We start from the raw sequence: 14,315 nt of genomic DNA on the forward strand, positions 1-14,315 counted from the left end.
TATACAAATTACTGATAAATAAAAGATATATATATTAGTGGACTGAGATAAAATACGAGTAGGTTTTGTTCTTTTATTAATAGAGAGGGAGGGGGGGGGGTGTAGAGGCCACAAAGGTCATAGATGGTTATCTACAAGAGGGCACCATATCCAAATACAATAAACGTTCCTTTCTCCCAGTAACTCTTCAAAAAACCCTGTCTATAGTAAGCGGGGGGAGAAACTATATATTTTATAGATGAAATAAAAAAATGCAATAACTTACCAATTACCATAAACCAAATTAAAAAAAAAAACTATCGGGGATACCATAGATTAGCTCCAAATACGAAGTTTGGTCAAAATTGGACTCGAAAATCTTTACGAAAACAATACTTTCTCCATAGACTATGTATGTATAAGGGAAGAAAGCACTAAAGTTTCGGAAAAAGTTTGCCACATCTCAAGTTAAATAAAATAGGATTGTACGAACATAATATATAATCTAGCTACACAAATGTGTATGGTTTTCCAAAAAGCACGGACGTGTTGGGTCGTCAGTCAGGATCCAACATGCCCGTGCTGTAAACTCAGACCCGGAGACATCCAGGAGTGACTCTGGAGGACCAGAAGCTGAGGACGCAGCAGAGGAAGAGAAGAACTACAGCGGCAGACATGAGGTAGACACTCCAGGACAACTGACAGGAACCTGGGGATAGACACTGGTTATACTGGGTGTACAAGGATAAAGCAGAGAAGAACTACAGCAGCAGACATGAGGTAGACACTCCAGGACAACTGACAGGAACCTGGGGATAGACACTGGTTATACTGGGTGTACAAGGATAAATATACCTAGGTATAGACACTGCTTTTACTGGGTGTACGACACTAATGAAACATTGGTGGTAGACACTGGTTATCAATATTTGTTATCTATTAGGCTAGGGTATAAATATTTAGTTTAGTTTACGATCTTGTGTTTAGACCTAAGCGAATTTCTTTTACCTCCTGTACACCCTCCCTCCCTTGTCATCTGTTTTCTCATCTTACCTATCCTGTATTTTCCAGACAAAGGTCCACAACAGTCCCTAACTTCCCTGTTGTCCCATCCTGCAGGGTACGCAACTCCTCCTCCACAGACCAACAGAGCTGAAAAAAGTGACAATTGATTTCATCGTAAGATCTGTCATAGTGCCATTTCTTCGTTAAAGTATGTCTTTCATTTTCAAACACTTAGTATTTTGCATTAAAATTGTCTTTACCAAAGGTTATATTCTGGTAGAAAGTAGACATTTAATTTTTAGAATGGCACTAATTCCTAGTGAAAGAGTAGTCAGATAAATTATTATACATTAAATTTCAAATCCAAGACAAAATTTCTAGGGAAATTTAAGCCAGGTGATTAGAACCGGTAATTTTAAAACCAAATTGCGAAGCTTTTAAAGTATCGGTAAACGTAATTACACTTAAAACCAAACCAAACCACTCCAACCGTATCTACCTTACTCAGACTGGAATAGAGCAGTTCACATACTATATACTTACAAACCACATTTATTTTATGTTATCGTTTTAACTATATATAAAAACAATGTTGCAGTTACCTTAAATATTGTTCCTTACTACAACCATTTTTTTGGGGTACCGATAAAGGTATAATTCTATCAACCAAAACTACAAAATGATTGTAGGCCTACACATATGCGAGTGGTTAAACCTTATAGAAAATAGAGTTTAAATCTATCAACGCATGTAGCTACATTCTATTTACACATTTATATTATTTTAAGTAAATGAGTATTGTCCCGTCGGTCAGGGCAACCCTTTCTCCCATTTTAGACATTTTCTTATTAGTTAAAAAAGTAATTTTTCACATGCATCACTGCTGGTAAGTGTAAATATATTATAATATAAATAATATTATTGCTACCTGAATACATCGATATATACTACCCTGAATACTAGTGAATACTAGGTGACAATAATATAGAAAAATTAGCTGATGAGTCAAAAGCTAATAAAGAACCTGCAATAAGCTGTATGCAGCCAGCTACCCTCGCTGTCCCAGCATGAACTACGTAGGTTATGCAACACGCTGCTAGTGTAGTGACTGCTATCAGCAGACTCAGCACACTAGCTGCTGCTATCAGCACTGTGCTGACTTGCCACCAGCCACTGGGAATGTCCATGAACCTACAACAACATTGTACATGTCACTACAGTTTGTGTTGTGTAGGTGATGCAGCATGCTGCTAGTGTAGTGACTGCTATCAGCAGACTCAGCAAACTAGCTGCTGCTATCAGCATTGTGCTGACTTGCCACCAGCTACTGGGAATGTCCATGAACCTACAACAACATTGTACATGTCACTACAGTGTGTGTTGAGTAGGTGATGCAGCACACTGCTAGTGTAGTGACTCCTATCAGCAGACTCAGCAAACTAGCTGCTGCTATCAGCACAGTGCTGACCTGCCACCAGCCACTGGGAATGTCCATGAACCTACAACAACATTGTACATGTCACTACAGTGTGTGTTGAGTAGGTGATGCAGCACACTGCTAGTGTAGTGACTGCTATCAGCAGACTCAGCACACTAGCTGCTGCTATCAGCACAGTGCTGACTTACCAAAAGCCACTGGGAACGTCCACGAACCTACAACAACATTGCACATGTCACTACAGTTAGTGTTGTGTAGGTTATGTAGCACGCTGCTGGAGTAGTGACTGCTATCAGCAGACTCAACATGATAACTGCTGCTATCAGCACAGTGCTGACTTGCCACCAGCCCCTAAGAATGTCCATGAACCTACAACAACATTGCACATGTCACTACAGTTAGTGTTGTGTAGGTTATGTAGCACGCCGCTAGTGTAGTGACTGCTATCAGCAGACTCAGCACACTAGCTGCTGCTATCAGCATTGTGCTGACATGCCACCTGCCACTGGGAATGTCCATGAACCTACAACATCACGAATATATTTTTAAGTAAAGGTTTTTTTTAATAACATAGCGTCTTTGATGTGTTGTGTTTTTGAAATCAACTGGACTGGTGTTTTGTCTGTAACACTTTGTTATATAACAATGAGTATACTATCGTAAATAAACTATAAAGCCAATTATAACACAGTCCAGGTAATAAGGCCTCGATATCAACTAATAATCTAATAATCCGTTATTGTACGCTATTACTTACGTTATGGGTAATGTTTAACAATATCCCCTAATGCCGATGTTGAATTAAGCAGTACTGTACTGTTATATAGCCATTAACTTTAATGTGATAATTAATAACAGATATGAATAAGATTATGTCATTTTTCAATTATGTGGCTATAGGGTTATAATATGACACAATATAAAAATGTGTTTTATTGGCAATTAACGTTATTTTTGCAATGATAATCTTTTAAAAACTTATATTTCAATCAAATAAATGTCTAATCAACAGTATCAAAATCATGAAAATCGGTTGAATAATGTTGCAAACATTTTTATAAAAATCATACAAAAGAATAATACAAAAATATGTACCTCCTCTCTCAGTTTTATTATATTTTTGCTCTAATCCTTTAGCTTGAAGTAATGGAGGGAATAGCGTATTTCGACGCAATTAATGTGGAATTTCACAATACGTGTAGTGGTAGTTTGTAGTCTTTTTTATGTTTATTGTTCTCCTTTATGGTACTTATGGGATTATAGTATGTTGTAGTGAGAGCTGGGATGTCGGTTTGTTTATTTCCCATCTGTCAAACGAAATTAATATTTTTTGCCGTTGATATACAGAAGACTGCCAAATTGGATCAGCAGTTACGGAAGTCAATAGACAATTTTAGTTTTTAAAATAATAGGACTTTTTCGAATGTCAAAGGCAGCAAACAGTTGATGGTAATGATAATTTAGAACTAAGTAACTATATTTTACTATTGAGTGAGTAATTAGAGTAGGTAACTAACCAACCACAACGGCATGTTGATTTCTTGCACCCCTTTGAATGGAAATGGAAATAACCAATAATAATATAACAACATCGTGTTTAAGCATGACTAACGTTAATAATTTAATGACATATTTTGACGGGATTGAATAAATTTAGTTACAAAGATATATTTGAGTTAAATCTGTTCATTTCTAAATCCTTTAGAAATAAAACAAGTTATTCTCATCCACCCAACGGTATGAAACAATGAAAATCGGTTGGGAAGTACGGCTAAAGCTACGCGCGCACTACGGCGGCACGGCACGGACGGGCGGTACGGCACGGACGGCATTTTTAAGAGGGGGTGCGCGCACTACGGCGGCACGGCACGGACGGACGGGACGGGACATCCGCACATCCGCAATTTAGGACAGATGACAGTCTGCGAGCTAAAATTTGTGAGTTAAGATGGATGTAGATAAAGTGGTGATAGTAGGTTTAATTTCAGCAGAGGAAGAGGTGACAAGAAGGTACAAGCAAAGATTTTAGATACACCACATAAACAGGAAAAGACTAAGTTTTGGAGAGTTCCACACCTTGTTTCCTGATCTTGTAGAAGGATTATGTGTAAAACTTACCTGATTGTTTCATAATAGATCATATTTCTGCCCATATATTGTCACGCCGGACGTTATTAAAATATTCCGGATGTCGCATGTTGTACAGTTTGGGGTTTTTCTCAACGAGAAAAATCAACTTACTAACATCTATGTTTACAACACACGAAAACACTGCTACTTTGACTGAGATCAGTTGAGAATGGCGGATGTCCCGTGCCGCCCGCCCGGTCGGTGTGCAGTGCTCCCGGTCGGTACGGGCGGTACGGGCGTCACGGCAGCTCGGAAATGTCCTAGAGTTCTGTCTCCCGGACTTTTTAACAAACGGCGGAAGCTGCCGAACGTCCGTTGCCGGCCGTACCGCCGTAGTGCGAGCACTCTTATTACATTCAATGTTATTAACTTTTAAAAATTGCCGTGCCGCCCGCCCGTACGTGCCGTGCCGCCGTAGTGCGCGCGCAGCTTAAAGGCTACACTTTTGTAAACAAAGCAAACAAAAAATTAGAAAATATGTGCACCTTTATTCTCAGTTTTATTCAATATGTGATCAGATATTGGACAGGAGAAGAGGGAATTTAGACTAAATTCATATTGAATGTCACAAAAACGTGTAGTAGTAGTTTGTAGTCGGTTTGATATTTATTGTTCCACTTTATAGTACTTATGGCATAAGCCTCTTATTGCGAGAGCGTAATGTGAGTTAGTTTATTTTCTAACTGTGAAACAAAAAAAGTATTTATTTTTTTGGTGCAGAAGAGTGTCAAATTAGATATGAAGTTACGGAATAGTCAGTAGGAATATTAAGATTTAGTTTTTAAATATTAGGGCTTACTCAGAATTTCAAAAAGTATAAAAAAACAGCTGATTGTAATGATAAACGGGTGTGTACATAGTAATGCGAATAGGTTACTACCAGCCACAACGGCATGTTAATGTGTTGCAAAATTTTGAATTGAAATGAAAATAATCAATCATACATCTTCATTACATAATTTTTTATTAGTATTTTATGATATTTTTGTTGTATTTCAACACAGAATACCCAAACAGAGTGGCCACCCTCTATCACTTTGATTACTGCTACGGTTTCTGGTTCAGAGATTAACTCAGAGTAACATTAACCCACCACTGTTGCCAACGCCTTCATTATAATAATTGAAACACATTTAAATCTTGGCTGCTCGCCATTGCCAACCCTGTTTCCGTTCGTTTGGCTACCAAAAGGGGAATCATAAATTGTTTCATAGTTTAAAGCCTATAAATCCAATGAAGATATTTTAATGTTTTTAAATCAAAATGATTTATTATCGTAGGGTTGATTAATAATTATTATATAATATTATGTTATAATGTTAATATTATGTTCATATTACGTTGTAAAATAAATTTATTAATGTATCTATTATAATATTTAATTCCAAATTTGAAATTAATTAAACATTATTACTTATTTGAATTCTTTTGTCATTTACATTTAGGAGTTTGACTATTTTATTTAGGGTAGTTTAATATGCTTGTAGTAAACGTGTAAGAATATTTAATTAAATTTATTTGATAATGGGTCAGTGTCTTGTTTCAGGGAGAAAGGTAATTCTTCAGGATCATGGGGGAACTCAAGTCTCTAATGGACCCAAGTGCTATTGCTTAATGTTGTAACTTCGGGAAACCATTTCTTACTGTCACATTTTTCAAAGGATCCCCTTATAACGCTTTTGTCTTTGTCTCTAGATTTTAATTAAATGCCCATTAGAAGCGATTGTACAATTCTTATTCAGAGGTTTCCTAACATTCATTCTTTAGACCCATCTTACTGTATTATTTATTAGTTTAACCCCTTCTGACAATGTGTACAGGACATAAGTATGTTGATTTGTTCTCATAGCAAACAATTAAACAAATATCTCTGTGTTTGGTTACAGTGTGATGTTTTACAAAAAGTAAATTTATTTATTCTAAAGTTAGATTTGGACAAGTTCAACTAGTAAAGTGATAAGTAGTTATAGAACTCTACCACATTCCTCTTTGTATTTATTTGCTTAATAACCCCAACAAGTTTATTTACGGTCAAAATATCTTTCATTGTTAACTTTGTATATGAAAACATTGAAAACAATTTATTAGAACATATAACAAGATGCTAGGAATGTAAAAAATTAGGGAATAGGTCGCCAATGCAAATTTGTTCACTAAAAACATCAAATAGCTCAGTGAAGGTTTTGTTAGAATTTTCTTAAGACCTGGGTGAAACAATTTAATGAGATAAGTTTGATGTTACGTTTAATCGTCTAGTTGAAGGTAGTTTTATAGCAAGATGTCATCTCCGAGATGAGCTTCAACACTTTCAACCGATTGTTTATATTATGAACATCACCTTTTTTATTTCATATAACAGCTCGAAAAAATATATAAAAAGATTATCTGAAAGAGATTATTAATCTTCTAAATAAAAAAATACAAAATTTAATACTGAGTAGAAACATATTTTAAACAAAATATAAAAATACATAATCTCAAGGGGGTCCTGTTATAGAGCTAGTTTTTTTTTTATTTTTCTATGTAGCATTCTAATTTTATTGTTTATAAATGATAAAACATACATAAGCCCTACATAGTACAGTATCAGGTATTACCTCTATGTATTTTTTTATTTATAAAACCTTTGCTATTGAAACATTTATAAATAATTAAAACAAAACAAAATTGAAACTTGTTCCGTTCATATTTGGAGCGGACGTGACCTTACGGGATGGACGAGGCTGATTTCTTGGAATTCTATGACGAATGAAGATAGTATAACGTGTATGACACGTTTTCAAACTAGGTAAATAAGACAACATTTCGAACAACGTTCTGTCTCAGACCACACCACTACAGTTAGTTACAAGTGCACTCCACAGGTCGCTCCAACTCTGCGAAAAACTACATTATTAATTATTACTCCATAAATACTTTTGATTTAGTCGATTAAAGATTTTGAACAGTATATACTATTGATGTCAATCATAATAAATTAATTTCGAACAGCCCTAGTCGTAAAAAAGATGTAACAAATATCAAGTATTGACTTTAAAAATCTTTTTTTTACTCTGTGGGATGTATTTTACTTTCGCGATTCAGTTTTTATTGTAAAAAGCATTAAGAATGTTGATAGTTACTGATTAAAGAGCGTAGAAGTATACAAGTTCTCGCACGAAAGATGTGTACTACTCATGGCATATATACAGGCGCGCTCTGTACCACTGTCGGGAGGACCGAAGCTGCTAGATGTCCATTGAGGTTCAATTCCTCTCCCCCCATAATAAGTTGCATAATATCAACATAATACTAGAATAGCCAGAAAAACAATAGCCACATAAACATGTGGTGGCCTTACGTCTCAGCAGCGGACTTTGTTCTCCTTTTGTATTTTTTTAAACTGTTTTTTGTTTCATTTTTTTTCAATATTTTTAAAATAAGGTTTTAGAGCCAAACATACAATTTGCTTTACAACATCTTTTTAAAACAGTTTACTATTGAATGACGAGGTTTTTCTCAATACCAGATCCATCTAAAATACTAGTTACGGTAAGAAATTATGGTAGTACTAAAAATATATATACTTTATATTTGAAATTATGTAATAGACAGTGTAGAAAACTGCAATAGACCAAAGTTTTATTTTTATTTTTACCAAACACCTTGATATCTACATCCTACAAAATCTATCTTTGAATCTTACAATGGAGCTTTTTACTATTGATCCTACATTGTGTTCTATTATTCTTATTCAAAATTTAATGTAGATCACAAAAAAGAGACAGTATCTACCCAAATACTTTTACATGTAATTGAGAAAAGTTTAAAAACATGGTTATTTGTGAAAAACTTAAAAAATAATTCTTTGGGAAGCTAATTTTTAGACTTGGAACCTCTTATATACATCATCACACTTCATTTACTTTGTACTTGCACCAACAAACTTTCGTCACTCTGAGTACCAATCACCCTGTATTAAATTAATAGTGTTATTTGACGTATTTTGTACTTTCAGGTCATTTGATAACACGTACGATGCTGATCAAGAAGTTATTTATAATTGATCCAAATATGAACAACACATTTATATTAGAAAGTTCAGTTATTAGGTATACTTAAAAAAAAACTTAAATATAGGTGTTTTATAGATTCAACGTGCTGCTTAGTTCCAACAGTACTATAGTAACATAAGAATTATGATGACCCTCAGGGTAAATAACAGATAAAATTAAGTCTAGTTATTTTTCTTGCTAAATTAAAAACATCGTACATCTTAAAATTATTTACGTTATAATCCTTACAATATACATAGGTAACGACCATTTTCATGTTTTGCCTTTGATAATTACACTTGTAAATATTCTTAAAAAATCATAAAAATATTTTGAAAATTCCATCAATTCTATTCCAAAACTGTTTATCTACTTAATTTCTTTTTATGTAGACCTCTTTCGCATCATACTGAGTGAGGTGTAGGAATATGATCAGATAAATTGATAACATTTGTGGTCTTCTCACGTTTCTTTACACATCCCCGGTGACTCCACGTTGCCAAAAACTCCACAAACGACAAACAAAATCAGACGTCATCTTACACGAGTGTTCGACCCTTGAGAGGTTTATTTGATTTCCCGACTCTTGACTAGAATGACTTTGGTGTGTTGTATTGAGAATGTGCAAACAGGAATGTGTTTGAGATATTTTAGTGATCGTGGTCAAATCTCAACAGATAAAAATGAATCAAGTCTTTAAACATAACATATTAATGAAAACATTTCTGTTTTGGTGGATGATAAAAATACTAAATGTCGTGAGAAGATTGGCATTCAATTAATTAAAATTAATATTTTATGTTGCCCCTCTAATACCTTGAGTATCTGCCACACTCTTGTACGATCTCTATGAGCCCCTGTGGTGTCACTCTGGGGTAGTTGCATCTCCTGAAGGAACTGAAGTAAGCGTCCACCTTACCCATCAGCCGACCCTGGCAAACAAACATGCCTTGCCTATCTAATAGTTTACCTTGAGTATCTGCCACACTCTTGTACGATCTCTATGAGCCCCTGTGGTGTCACTCTGGGGTAGTTGCATCTCCTGAAGGAACTGAAGTAAGCGTCCACCTTACCCATCAGTCGACCCTGACAAACAAACATGCCTTGCCTATCTAATAGTTACCTTGAGTATCTGCCACACTCTTGTACGATCTCTATGAGCCCCTGTGGTGTCACTCTGGGGTAGTTGCATCTCCTGAAGGAACTGAAGTAAGCGTCCACCTTACCCATCAGCCGACCCTGACAATCAAACATGCCTTGTCTATCTAATAGTTTACCTTGAGTATCTGCCACACTCTTGTACGATCTCTATGAGCCCCTGTGGTGTCACTCTGGGGTAGTTGCATCTCCTGAAGGAACTGAAGTAAGCGTCCACCTTACCCATCAGCCGTCCCTGACAATCAAACATGCCTTGCCTATCTAATAGTTTACCTTGAGTATCTGCCACACTCTTGTACGATCTCTATGAGCCCCTGTGGTGTCACTCTGGGGTAGTTGCATCTCCTGAAGGAACTGAAGTAAGCGTCCACCTTACCCATCAGCCGACCCTGACAAACAAACATGCCTTGCCTATCTAATAGTTTACCTTGAGTATCTGCCACACTCTTGTACGATCTCTATGAGCCCCTGTGGTGTCACTCTGGGGTAGTTGCATCTCCTGAAGGAACTGAAGTAAGCGTCCACCTTACCCATCAGCCGACCCTGACAATCAAACATGCCTTGTCTATCTAATAGTTTACCTTGAGTATCTGCCACACTCTTGCACGATCTCTATGAGCCCCTGTGGTGTCACTCTGGGGTAGTTGCATCTCCTGAAGGAACTGAAGTAGGCGTCCACCTTACCCATCAGCCGTCCCTGACAAACAACATGCCTTGCCTATCTAATAGTTTACCTTGAGTATCTGCCACACTCTTGTACGATCTCTATGAGCCCCTGTGGTGTCACTCTGGGGTAGTTGCATCTCCTGAAGGAACTGAAGTAAGCGTCCACCTTACCCATCAGCCGACCCTGACAATCAAACATGCCTTGTCTATCTAATAGTTTACCTTGAGTATCTGCCACACTCTTGTACGATCTCTATGAGCCCCTGTGGTGTCACTCTGGGGTAGTTGCATCTCCTGAAGGAACTGAAGTAAGCGTCCACCTTACCCATCAGCCGACCCTGGCAAACAAACATGCCTTGCCTATCTAATAGTTTACCTTGAGTATCTGCCACACTCTTGTACGATCTCTATGAGCCCCTGTGGCGTCACTCTGGGGTAGTTGCATCTCCTGAAGGAACTGAAGTAAGCGTCCACCTTACCCATCAGCCGACCCTGACAATCAAACATGCCTTGTCTATCTAATAGTTTACCTTGAGTATCTGCCACACTCTTGCACGATCTCTATGAGCCCCTGTGGTGTCACTCTGGGGTAGTTGCATCTCCTGAAGGAACTGAAGTAAGCGTCCACCTTACCCATCAGCCGACCCTGGCAAACAAACATGCCTTGCCTATCTAATAGTTTACCTTGAGTATCTGCCACACTCTTGTACGATCTCTATGAGCCCCTGTGGTGTCACTCTGGGGTAGTTGCATCTCCTGAAGGAACTGAAGTAAGCGTCCACCTTACCCATCAGCCGACCCTGACAAACATACAGCTGTTATATAACTGTAAAATAGAATTTTGCCAGTATACCTACACCTTAAATCTTGAATTTTAAAACTATGCGTTAACTATCACAAGATACTCAGGTATTACTAAGTTATTGAACACCACTAACCTTATACTGTATATATTATGGTCTTAATAAATATATAATTCTCAACTCATCTTTATGTATTATGCTTATTTCGAAACGTTTGTCTCAGCCTAATTTATATCCACAACCTCAGTAAACCAAAATGATTTCCCTCAAAATTATATCATAATTCTCAAGCACAACTATATTTAGTAAAGTAAAGCTAAATTTTGTGTAGCTTAATTTTTCAAAGTAAAGCTTGGGTATGACTCAAACCTGTATCCAGTAGGGCAAATAGAAGCCTGTGCAGCACAGAAGTGCAGCGACCATGGATAGAGCAGCCCAGGCTAGTCCTACAGCAGTGAGAGATGTGGACATGGTGTAGTAGATCGGAACCCACTACAGGTTGGAGAAAATCTATAAATAGACCAACATTGTTCGAAATCAAGAGAAAATGTTTGGAACAGTTTTACTTAATTTGAATCACTTTCTATTTCTTCCAACCCATCATTTTAACTCAGGGAGTCCCACGAAGAGGTGTAGACGTTTAGTTTTGTATTATTAGCTCATATGAACTTTAAACATTTCAACTTGTAGCAATTATATCTTTTAATCGTGTTCAAAATAAAATGACGGCATATTGATTGGCTTACTCTAAAAATTACTTCCTTGTTTAATTACCTTTTTTGTTTACAGCATGCAGTTTTGACTTTTATAAATGAACAGCTGTTTGATTAAAGAGCAATGCTTTTTGGGACACGCTATCTAACTGAACAAAAAATATTTATTTGCATTATCATAAACACTATCTATTGCGTAGACAGCACTCCCTTGGGTTTGACCTGTTATCATAATATGTTTTTAAAAATTAGTTAGAATTCAAGTCTCCCAAATTTTAAGTTCAGGTGGAAATCAAGCTGAGTATATAATTTTCTAGTTACTTATAGTTTTCGGCAAAAGATTGTACTACCTATTTACAACATCTCGTCTATAATAAAGTTAGGAACATATTTATGAAGTAACAAAAGTTACATGTTACATTAAAAAAGTGTATAGAATTTCTACGAATCTATAAATAGTTAAAATCAACCTCCACTTGTGAAAGTATTCTTCTTGCAACTCAAATGAAATAAATTCGTTTACGTTTAAAAATAACAATAAAAATAAATCTTCACTAAGCTACGTCAAATATCTAACGCGGCTACGGACTTCGAAAACATGCCATTCACTCTGTCAGTGTTTCAATCCTTCTCCCACAATTTTGTACATTTTTTATTTGTTTTACTTTTCCATTACACGTGGAATTATTGTCTTCTTTCAGACGTTACTTTCAATTTCTTAGCTATTCTATGTTGAAAACATTAAACTATATTAAATTAGTTATACCTATTTTGTTGCCTCTGTCCTTGAATAGTTGTATATTACCCTGTCAACATTTCACCATCTTGGGTTTCATCTTCAGGGGATCTATTATTCCATCACACTATCACTAACACTATTGTATATGTTAATAAATTTATTTATTTTACATACCAACGGACATCTCCAATTGTATAAACTAGACATGAATAAAATTCTCTTGAGTGACTATAGAATTCAAATACATTTTTGTACAATATTTCTACCCAGCAATAAATATATGTACAAATATTTAGGCCTTTTGTCTACATGACTCCGCCGCGTGTCCTTTAACTCGGTCTGATTGCGATGAAATTGTGGCGATTACGTATATACTTGTGAATATATAGACAAAAGTGAGAGTGTGAATGGTGTAAGAAAAATCCCTGATGATGCCAGAAAAGCTGGCAAAATGTTCATGGATTACACAAACTATTATTTCAGAACACAGGCAACAAAAGGGTACTACTTTAATATGACACGTGTATAGTTGTCTAAACAGAAAACTATAGCATTTTATCAGTGATTTAAGCTGCCACTAAATTGAGTATTTTCTTAGTTTAGGAAAATACACAGATTTAGGGCCATCGATTCTAATAAATTCAACAACAGCGATGTTTAGGTAAATTAATTCATGGGCACGCTTCTTCATGAATATTGATAAGCTTAATGGATCTATTTGATAATGGGTTGGTGAATGAATAAATGGATGTTTAATAGATGTATGCAAAGAAGAATTTTGCGTGCTTTTAACGCAGCTGAATGGACGAGTGGACAACTGTAGAGAATGAATAGATGTTAAATGAATAGGCGTAGAGATTAATGGTTGCATGGCGAAATCCAATGAATGCCTTGGTCAACAAATGTTTTTAGCAGTTATTATCAAAAACTACTTTGATTAATTTACTTGTTCTGTAAATATAGTTTATGGGTCACTGTGGTAGATTTCCAGTGTTAGTTGAGTGTTATAAGGTTTAATTGATTAAACTTAACTTTGCTGAATTCATTGGGATGAGCCGCTGAAGTTCTGCCTATATGGTTTATACAGACTATTCAATCCTCCAGAAAAATTTGTCTATCATGTCCATAGTCTGAAACTCTACTATAGGATTATAACACCGATCATGGGACCATTTAAATTTCCATGTTATACCTATACCAGTAGGAAAACAGTTTAGTTAAGTCTATGCTATTAGAAGGGTTTGTTCCTCCTACTTCTGCAGAGTCATATATCGAAAGGTTGTACTAAAAGGGTTCCTTGGCAAAACCCAACCAAGCACCTTAGAAATTAAATTTATTTTAACAAACTTGGTGAAGTAACGTATGGACATATTGATAGAAAATATTGTAAATAGTGTTAAGTTTAGATGTTTTTAATATTTCACTACATTCTGTATCCCTACATATCGAGTATTTCACAATACCTGTTCATTGTTTCTTTATACATGCAGTACCAACTAGGATTCCAAGAGACTTTTAATTTCTCATCTAAAATATGAGTCTGTGTATTTAACTTAAAGATATTTTCAAAGTGTGAAGCCCCATTAAAAATATTTTTATTCAGTATTGTGTTTTTTTTAATTGCACAAGCTTCTATAAAGAAATGTTTAA

General features: G+C 35.9%; 1 protein-coding gene across 1 annotated transcript; it reads right to left on the bottom strand.

The window, feature by feature from the left end:
* Positions 1 to 304: 304 nt before the first annotated feature.
* Positions 305 to 11,685, bottom strand: LOC128999138 (LHFPL tetraspan subfamily member 6 protein-like). Its single transcript, XM_054425512.1, has 5 exons — positions 11,583 to 11,685; positions 11,095 to 11,210; positions 2,009 to 2,175; positions 1,033 to 1,131; positions 305 to 688 (listed from the first exon to the last, which is right to left on the bottom strand). The coding sequence occupies exons 1-5, from the start codon at positions 11,682 to 11,684 to the stop codon at positions 570 to 572; spliced, it is 603 nt and encodes a 200-aa protein (XP_054281487.1). The 5' UTR covers position 11,685; the 3' UTR covers positions 305 to 569.
* Between the last annotated feature and the right edge of the window lie 2,630 nt (positions 11,686 to 14,315).

Source organism: Macrosteles quadrilineatus, unplaced genomic scaffold (genome assembly GCF_028750875.1).
Source record: "Macrosteles quadrilineatus isolate MER2022 unplaced genomic scaffold, UCM_ALF_1.0 Scaffold_7__1_contigs__length_78375512, whole genome shotgun sequence".
Classification (NCBI taxonomy): Eukaryota; Metazoa; Arthropoda; class Insecta; order Hemiptera; family Cicadellidae; genus Macrosteles; species Macrosteles quadrilineatus.

Bases quoted from the DNA above. Each gene is read 5' to 3' on its own strand.
- LOC128999138 (XM_054425512.1), bottom strand. From the start codon at position 11,684: ATGTCCACATCTCTCACTGCTGTAGGACTAGCCTGGGCTGCTCTATCC. The intron at 11,211-11,582 runs GTTTGAGTCATA...TATGTTTGTCAG, and splicing joins ATTTGCCCTACTGGATACAG to GGTCGGCTGATGGGTAAGGT. The intron at 2,176-11,094 runs GTAAACTATTAG...ATGTTGTTGTAG, and splicing joins GAGTGTGGCAGATACTCAAG to GTTCATGGACATTCCCAGTG.